This window comes from Musa acuminata, chromosome BXJ1-6, assembly GCF_036884655.1.
Source record: "Musa acuminata AAA Group cultivar baxijiao chromosome BXJ1-6, Cavendish_Baxijiao_AAA, whole genome shotgun sequence".
Taxonomy (NCBI): domain Eukaryota; kingdom Viridiplantae; phylum Streptophyta; class Magnoliopsida; order Zingiberales; family Musaceae; genus Musa; species Musa acuminata.
In genome coordinates this window covers 36,401,413-36,410,649 of record NC_088332.1, presented here as the reverse complement: position 1 = coordinate 36,410,649, position 9,237 = coordinate 36,401,413, and the positions used below count along the sequence as shown (strand labels likewise).

The following is a 9,237-nucleotide window of genomic DNA, read 5'->3' as shown; positions in this document are numbered from 1 at the left end:
ACCTAATGGAGAAAGCAACCTCACAAACATGGGAGCAATGCGCACGATGGAAAACTTGTCCTCGAGGACAAGCACTCATCAATGAATTAGGGGACGGAGTGTGACATGTCAAGGGGCCAAATATCATCGAATTCTCGACTCCAATTCTCCAAATTATGGCTTGAAATGATATTTCATGGTTTCCATTAAATCACGATGGAAGGGTTGATGGAGTAAGAAGGAAGAAAGATGAGGAGACAGGTGAAAAAAGATGAGAGAGAACACATGGAAGAATGAGAGAAGACAAAGGAGGAAGAGGACAAAGAGAATGAGGAAGCGTGCACGTCGATGACATACTACGAGCAAGCGTACGGACCAGTATACTTCGGTATATCAAATAAGTACATTTTAATACTGAATTCAAACTTAACTTTGACTGTTTAAACCGCTGTCATGTGAGATGGCAAAACACCAATATGCCAAAACGTTCTCACGAGCAGAAGATGTATTCATGTGGAGCTCTTGAGGTTCTAAGAACAAGAACAGCTTCACAACGAGCAGAAATGCAAGACAGGAAAACACGAGCGAGATCTCGATAGGGGTCCGCGCAAATCACAAAACCAAATTTTGAGCAGTTGAATGAGCGACCCATCACTGTGATGAATCTGAATTAATCAAACAATCCATCAGTTCTAACAGGTGGTAATTACTTCATCAAGATACATCTGGACACAGCTTAACTCATGTTCTAGCTTTTCCGACACAATCCCTGAGCAAACTCCTTCGTCGGAGATCACCATTGCACTTCTGTTGTTCTCCAGGAACTGATTCAAATTCTGTGTGGCCAAATCTCTCTTGGATTTTATCTCCTCCAGTTTTGTCGATTCCTGTTGCATTGTTTCCTGGCACAGCTGAATCTCACCTTCTTTTAAGTCCAGCACAAATATACACTCCTGGAACTCAAGTAACAGGTTTGCCAGCTCAGCCTTTCCGGCCTCTCTCATCTCTGAAAGCATGTTCTTCTCTTCCATCACCTGTTGCAACCCAACTTCTGCTTCCTGCAGTGAGAGCAGTCCAGTATTTATCCCATTTTCGTAGCTCTTCATCTTAGTATCGATTGCATCAATTTTCTTCATGAAGCTTGCGATTTCTTTTTGTACAACAGCCAACTGTTCCTGTAACTTTTTCATCTCCACCGACAGCTTGCTTCGCTCCTCCTCACACTTTAGCAGTTCAGATGCTTTACCAAAACTCAAGTTCTTTTGCACCGGGACGACGTCGACCGTATCCATATTATCAATCGCAAACAGCACTCTTTCGGTCTTCTTCCTTTGAGTTTCTGAATCATGGAGCTTAGACTTTAAACAATCTATGTTGCGTCTCAACTGAGATTCGGAATGTTGAGCCTTCGACAGTGCGGTGCTAGTTTCATCCTTGCGAGTTTGAAGACATCTTAGTTCTTCTTTCTTTTGCTCCAAATGTTCAAAGCACACGTTCAGCCTTGTTCTAGCCCGGGTTTCTCTCTGTTCCCAATAGTGTGCCTCAGAAGAAAAACTCCCAAGTGCAAGTTTCAGAGCCAGAAACTTCTTGTCCAAGACTGTCTTTCTTTCCTGTGTCTGGGACAGAACACGCTTGAGTTCCTCGATCTCTTGTTCTTTTAACTGAATGCCAGGCTCTACTTTTTCAACATTTTCTGAAAGCTCTTTCACATCGGTTATGTTCTTCTCGAGTATCCCAAAGTATCCGAGATCTGTCCGTACGGCAGCAAGCTTATCTCGTACGAGCTCCAAATTATTTCTGACCGAATGCCGCACTTTCTCTGGCACTTCCGCTAGATGTTCCATCAGCTCCTCCGTCTCTTGCTTCTGGCAGCCTGTTTCTTCGTCCATTTCAACTAGCTTTTCCGGACATACAATCTCTTCTTTGGTTAAGGATATGCTGGATTCCATAGAAGCCAACATTCTTTTGAAATCATCCCTCTCTTTCATGGCTTTTTCATATAAGCCCATCAGTTTCTCATTTTCTTCATGCATCTCATAAAGTTGGTGCTCAAGACTTTCGATATCCTTCTTTCCTGAATGGTGGAATTCTTGGTTGAATTCTTCATGTCTATTTTCATTAAATTCAGCTGACATGTCAACTTGCACCAGAGACTTCTCAAATTTGGTGAGGCTTCCTGCATCATTATTACCACCTTCCGCAATTGCATTCTCATAGAGTTCAATCAGCTTATTGTTGTCCTCAATAAGAACACTAAACTTCATACGCAATTCCTCATTCTCCTTGGCCAATGCAATGGCTGTTTCATGTGCTTCAACTTCTCTCTGACTAGCAACTGCAATTGCATCCACCATCGTTTTAAGTTCTATCTGATCATCAGAAAGCTTGCTTGTTCCTGAAGTGATGTCACAATTAGTTTCTGGAAGTTCGACCCCTACGTATGGAGCATGAGGAGACTTCCTTTGTTCTTCTAACTGTGAGCCTAACTCATCCACACGCCTGCAGAATAATCAGATTAGCCACCAGAGAAGAAATTCATGGTATTGACAAAATTATAACCATTTTAATGAAAAAGCAACAGTGAAATGTTTCAATAATGTTCATGAGATTGCTGAATTTTATATTGTAACAATTAAGGGATAATAATAAAAACAATAATAATAATATAGTAATAAGAATAATAAGCATTCACATTCTCAAGATTTCAAACAAAGTTTAGCATGGACTTCTCAGCCTGCAGATACAATCAACAAAAATGTTTTCAGTACTAAACATGATAGCTTCCAAGAATATATCAGAGTTATTCATATATGAACTCCAAAAAGCTGATGAAAAGTTAAAACATATGCCTGTCACATGGGTTGTTTAAGAGTAAAACCATCAATCATGTCAGACAAGTCACGGGATGTCATGCAGCACCAATGGAACAAACCATGTGATGTGCCAGATTTTGGGTAGAGAATTTAACTGGAAGTACCTTTCCAGCTTTTCTTTGGCTTCAAGACATGACGATAGGTTTTTACGAAGTGCTTCTATCTCCCTCTGATTTTGAATAGCCTGCACAAGATGGCCATGTCATGAAAAGATATGTTTGCCATATCAAAATAATTAATAGGTAAATTTTTGGAACAAAAGAATTAAAAATAAAAATATTGCCGCTGTCCTCACCTGCAAATGGAGGAACTCATTTTCTTCATTTCCAAAAGAGTCCCAAGATGATGACAGGTTCTGCTGTGAAGAAAGATGGAAATTTTAAAATAAGTAGAAATAACCAAGATTTTCCAACTTGCACACTGAACTTGCTGAACATAAGTCCAGCAATTCCCAAATCAGAAAGCAGTGAAACAAGACCGAGTTTTCTACCAATATGTCTAGGGACATCTTATGCAAGGATAAGCCACTATATGCTGATCAAGAATTTTAAAAATTTAGCTTTCGAACCTGAACAACATCTGAATCTTTTTCATGCATAAGTTTCCAATCCAGAGCCTCCAATAACTACAAGCCATACATGTATGTTAATTAAGCACAAAAAATAAAAGGAACAATGATGAGCTTAACTTGAGAGAAAACATGGATACCTTATCCTGCAAAACAGTTATCTGTTCATTCATCATTTCTCTTTCACCTTCTTCAACAAACAACTGCAATCTGGGTGTCAAATATATAAAAATAATTATTATTGATATGCATAAGAGTTTATTTTGATGAGTTGCTGGCTGTAGAGTATATAAAAAACTAGAGTGAAGCATCATTATGGAAGAACTTATGAGTAAAGATGAAATGAAGTATAAAGAATTTCATCTCAAAGTCAAGAAAAAATAGCAGCGCAATAGCAGACCTTCTGAGTTCTTCTTTCAGCTGCAAGTTCTCCATGGCAAATCTCGTAACTTCTGGATTACGGTCAACCTGGTTGCAGAGAGCTTCTATTTCCTTCAGAAGTTCTTCCTTCTCTTGCACAAGATGTGTTTCAGCTGATAGCTTTGCAGAAGCAACTGCTTCTAACCTCTTAATTCGTTCTTCACGGAACCGAAGTCTCATCTTAAGACTTCTTACTTCTTCTGTTCGTTGAGTAACCTAGTAAGCAAAAATGTACCATGCAAGTTTTAGATGAATAAAGAGTCAGAAACATTAAAATTCATTTAAACAGGCAAGCCTAGAAAGATGAAAGTACATAAAATTGTCATCTGACAAAATTATTGAGAAGTCACTATGTAAAAGCATTATGATGAACATGCTGTAACGTTGAACTCACTGAAAGTTGGTTCTATTTATTTTATTTAAACAAGTTTTAGGGCATCACAGTCAAATCATACAGATCTGGCAAATCAAAGTTTTAGGGCATCATTGTCAATTGTATGTAACGCAAATTCGCATGGAAATATCGAACTACCCAGAAAGCTATCATAATAAGAGACTATAGTCACCAGCTGCTGTGTAGCCTGCTTTTCGGCAGTCATTGCCTTCAGAGCTTCTTCTTTATCCTTATCCCTTCTAAAAGCTGCCACTAGAGCAGCTTCATATTCCTTCCTCTGGAGTAAAAACAAGTGTCAGATAGATTACTGTGATGGATGTATGATTCTAGATGCGTTGTTGCCAACACATGCCAACAACTATTACAAAGAAAAACAACATAATTCGATGAGATGCTCAACGTAGGAGATGCCAACCTGCGATAACCTTTTATCAAATGTCAGTGGACTAAATGATCCGTGCCCTCCATCCCATTTGAAAGAACATGGAGATCCAGTAGGACAAGCACTCAAACCATCAGTCTCAGTGTTGTCAGGCCCAGCACTTACCAACCCTCGCAAGCGATTCACCTCTTTCTGCATGTGTTTAAGAAGTAAGGCAAACTATATTCCCATAAAGGAATTCAAGAAATAACATCCAGTATCAAAATTATATTATGATCCCACGTTTTACAAGACAAAAAAGCCTTATTAAACAACATCATCTTACTAAAACTAGATTCACAAATTCAGAAAACTAAGAAAATGCATAGTGGATTGTGAGTGCACACTAGACAATGTACCATAATTCTTTTCTATGTTAGCAGACATTCCGGCATCAGTTGGAACAAAATTGCAATCACACGTATAGACTCCATAAATGAACATTGTAAAAGAATATTCTATGTTACCTTTAGTTGCTGAATCCGTAGACGCATGCTAAGAACATCTCCAGAAGCATCCTCATTTACAATTGCCTGGAGATAATAGGAAATGATAAGTGATTTATTCTGTTACAAATAAGATAGCATGTAATGCAATTTTTAAAAATAGAAATAAAAGGTATTGCATCACTTACATTATTCCGAATGAACTTGGCCCGTTGTGCAAACTTTAGTGTACTTAGTGTCTCTAAACCACAGCTACAGAAAATCCAAGTTAACAAACACAAATGGAGAACACGTCAATCAAAATTATCTACACAGAAAGAGTAACAACTTGTGGCATATAGGGCCACTAACCAATTAGATGGGCTTATATTTGCAATTATGATGGTTTTGGAGTTGCCTCCCAATGAGTCCTGAAAGAAACAAAACATAATTTAGACATCAAGGCCAACATAAAACACCAAATGTCTAGTTTAAAAAGAAAGGACATTTGTCTTATGCTGAGTCACTAACAGTGGGACCATAGATCTTTTCTGCTGATAAATTTATGATCTAAATTTTTTATGATAAATTTTTGATGATAAATTCTACAAAACTGATTAATTTATGATCTAAATTGTTCATGTTTATATTTGTGGTACATTTCAAAACTGATAATTTGTTTGCTTTATGAATATATGCTCAATACATGGATATGACAATAATCATAATTTGCTTCGTGCACAGACAGTGTCTGTTGTGAACATAACAAAATACATAGCTTTATATCAAACATAAAATGGACACTGAAAATTCATGTGATGCCATAAACCAAAATGATAATTTGATTCTTTTCCATCAGATAATGGAATGCCCTAAACAGCCAATCGGTGGGGAATCATGAGAAAGTATGGTGCAGCCTACAAGATCTTATTGTTCCCTTAGAAGAAAGATCAGGAATCATTAACAATAAACAATAATGAAGAAGTTTCATTGATGAAACAGATAACTTTGCAGTTTCCTTCATATTGCAGATGGAATTTTTACACATATAGCATTTTTTTTATAGAGAAAACTTCAAACATTTATATATGCAAAGAAAACCTATTCTAAGTTGAGACACACCAATGTGCAAATTATAACATATCAGTTTCCTTCACAAACAATTTACCTGAAGAAGAAAGGTCAATTTAGAATCCCGGTAAGGTACATGTAGTGATTTCTTGCTTGATGTGCTGACAAGGTTCATAATAACAAGCCTGCATGGCCCAAATCACATTGAGAAGCATAAGTGTGCAAATGGCAAAATACCAGTGATGTGTAGTCGCAAATTAGATATACAATTTATTAAACCAGACACAATAAGAAAAATATACAGACCCTAAGGTTGAGAGTGACTTGTTAATGTTAGTCGCTTCCTTCAGTCTGTCACCCTCGGCACCTGAGCTCTTCTGCCTGAGTCCATGTGTCCAAGAGGGTTTAAGAGCTAGATTGATAGCAAAAACAAGTGGCCAAATATTCATGAACATGTTTTGGTGGAGTACTTCAAAGTTTATGTACCTCTCTGATCCTGCCAAGTCTACAAGGTTAAGCCTAGCAAACCTGTGATGAGTAACACCCTGGGATTCCCACTGCAAGATTTTGAAACTACAATATTAGTTCGCTTACTATTAAAAAATGTTTCATGGTCAATGTAGTTCAAAATACTTTGTTAATTCATAATAAGGAAAAAACACTATTGATTTGGCAAATCTAACACACCTTGCTTTCTATGACACAGGTAAAAACACTATGAGAACGACTGCTTGCACGATTCATGTTTGTGGCAGCCACCTTTCTATTTGCTGCCCCCTATAAACATTCAAGCAATTAATCATACTACTTCCACAGAAAAGTACAATTTAAAAGACAACAATATTGGAGAGATTTTAAAACCATGGTAGATCATTTCAGACAGGTTTGAGATGTCTTGTGCTATGTTTCTACCATATCCAGTAAAAAGGGCTTCTCACATTATATATCGAGGAAACAAATCAATTAAGTTGCAAGCAATCCAAACATATTAGCTAGCCACTACAGTTTGATGCATGTTCGAACAAACCTGAATAAGTTGTTGCATAACATCTCGAGCACTTGAAACTTCAAATTCTGAAAGACTCTCCACATGCACACCTTTCCTTGAGTCTTCTCTTATCTGTAATGAAGCAACAAGAGGTGAACTCTTGCATTCCAAAACACTAGAATATGGAAATGATAGAATCTAAGATATTGAGGATGTTTTTGACAGATAAACAAATAATAATCAGGACTTGCCCGCTCATGATTATTCTGTTCACCTAAAGGATTAGGTAAAATCTAAAGAAGTTAATTTAGGAATGCAATATAAAACGAGAGAAACATAATTTCTATGATCACCCTTCACCTGCAAATTTACAGAGGATGGATCCAAAAGATCAAGTATTTGTTCATTGTATATTTCCAAAAACGAGCATTTACACGTAAATCTTAGCTTTTCATCTCGTCGGGCCTCTTTTTCCTATCAAACAACCATGAGAAGTCAGCCTGTTACAAGCGCTCTTTTTGCTTAAAAATTAAATAGCTTGAAAAATAGGTGAAAGTGAATCTTACCTTTTGTATCCTTGAGAAGAGATACTCAAACACTCGAGGTGTCATCCCACAGTAAACACTATGTCTGCGTGTTCCACCTTCTATGTCTCCTAACATCGTGTGTGTTTTGCCACTACCAGTCTGAAATAAAATTATCTCGTATTAAAGCTCTAAGTCCAACTATACAACAAACATCATATGTATACTCTCATGTTATGTAAATAAGAAACTAACTATGCACTCGATCTTTTCCAAGAAAAGACGACTACTAAGTCTCTCCTTTATGCATTCTGAGCATATGAAATAGCTGACAGAGAATAAAGGAGTAGCATTCGATTAAGCAGCAACTAAAAGTAAAAAAGAAATGTCAAGAACTTACTTGGCCATAGGCAAACATACAGCTGTTATAGCCTGCCACACAATTCTCTACCATTGGCACTCCGGCAACTTTAAATAGGTTCTCCTGTTATGCACTAGATGCATCACTTCACCAAGGATAACATGTCATGAAGGAGAAGTGTTATCTGAAATGGAGAAAAAATTATCACCTGGCTGACATGCTCATCAGCAATGAGATCAAATGTGAAACGGGACTCTGGGTGTCCAGTCCAAGTAATGGTTTGGCAGCTGTCCTGCCTGACACATCTGTTGTGTCCTTGCAGAGATATTTCCGCGCTGCTAAGGGGTCGAATTCGAATGACGACCTACTTCAGTCAAAAAATGAGCACAACCACTAGCAAGAAATAGACAATCTCAACACTAATAACCTAAAACCTGTGAAAATGGATTATCCCAAAATTTGAACTTTTTCTAACCTATTTTCACAAAAAGAAGTCCAATGGGAACAGAAAGCATTAAAAAAAATTGTAAAAAAATCTAATATCAGAAAAGTGGTGCAGAATATCCAAAAATTAAACTTCCCTGAACTGTTTCCTTCAGGAAACCTTAACGATCAGAAACTATCACGAATCTGCTTCCAAGATCGCAATCTTTTCAACTCAAAAACCCTCAAGTACCTGCACGTTATGATCCTTCCAGAAGGATGGATCTTCCCGCAGCTCAAATCTCTGAACCGGCAGGCCGCCGGTGACGGCCTCGCGATCACCATTCCCATCCACAGACCCCGCCTCGGAGTCAGTCACGCGTTCTTGAAACCTGACCCTGCTGCCAACGCTCCCAGGTTCCACGACCGCCGGCATTATTCCAACCCGCAGCAAAAACCGAATGAAGAAGAAAATCCCTAGTTTGTCACGGCAGCGGCCAAATCCAAGGCTCCAAGACGCAATCGAGAAGGGAAAGTCAAAAAGAAGAGGTTTCCGAAGAAGAGCAAGGATTTGGGAGCTCCTAAGGTTTCGATTTGGAGACGGGATTGAGGAGTAGAGAGCGGCACGGAGAGAGAAGGGGGAATGGGATCGAGCCGATGGAAAGGAAGAGGAAGAGGGATAGTGCGACTTAAATGCTTTCGTTTTTTTGTTGTTCTTGTTTATTTGAATCGGACGGTGGAGATGAGCGAAATGGACGGAGAAGATGGCGAGAATTCAAATTTCGCGACC

The 9,237-nt window shown here is 38.3% G+C and overlaps 1 protein-coding gene across 2 annotated transcripts; it reads right to left on the bottom strand.

The window, feature by feature from the left end:
* Positions 1-423: 423 nt before the first annotated feature.
* On the bottom strand, positions 424-9,116 carry LOC135676778 (kinesin-like protein KIN-12G). Of its 2 annotated transcripts, none has more exons than XM_065188324.1 (21): positions 8,701-9,116; positions 8,233-8,388; positions 8,064-8,147; positions 7,706-7,825; positions 7,500-7,613; positions 7,179-7,271; positions 6,839-6,928; positions 6,638-6,708; positions 6,458-6,532; positions 6,249-6,336; positions 5,453-5,511; positions 5,290-5,353; positions 5,123-5,188; positions 4,650-4,808; positions 4,407-4,511; positions 3,821-4,056; positions 3,561-3,630; positions 3,421-3,477; positions 3,148-3,210; positions 2,957-3,036; positions 424-2,478 (listed from the first exon to the last, which is right to left on the bottom strand). In XM_065188324.1, exons 1-21 carry the CDS (start codon positions 8,881-8,883, stop codon positions 672-674), a joined length of 3,840 nt encoding a protein of 1,279 aa, XP_065044396.1. In that variant the 5' UTR covers positions 8,884-9,116; the 3' UTR covers positions 424-671. The 2 variants fall into 2 exon arrangements, with proteins under 2 accessions (XP_065044396.1, XP_065044397.1); XM_065188325.1 differs by having other exon boundaries at positions 3,148-3,207.
* Between the last annotated feature and the right edge of the window lie 121 nt (positions 9,117-9,237).

What these genes read in the sequence shown, in the direction of transcription:
- LOC135676778 (XM_065188324.1), bottom strand. Translation starts at nt 8,883, where the DNA reads ATGCCGGCGGTCGTGGAACCTGGGAGCGTTGGCAGCAGGGTCAGGTTT. An exon ending in GGAAGGATCATAACGTGCAG is followed by an intron (nt 8,389 to 8,700) that starts GTACTTGAGGGT and finishes TGACTGAAGTAG; the next exon opens with GTCGTCATTCGAATTCGACC. An exon ending in AGCAGGCTACACAGCAGCTG is followed by an intron (nt 4,057 to 4,406) that starts GTGACTATAGTC and finishes TTTGCTTACTAG; the next exon opens with GTTACTCAACGAACAGAAGA.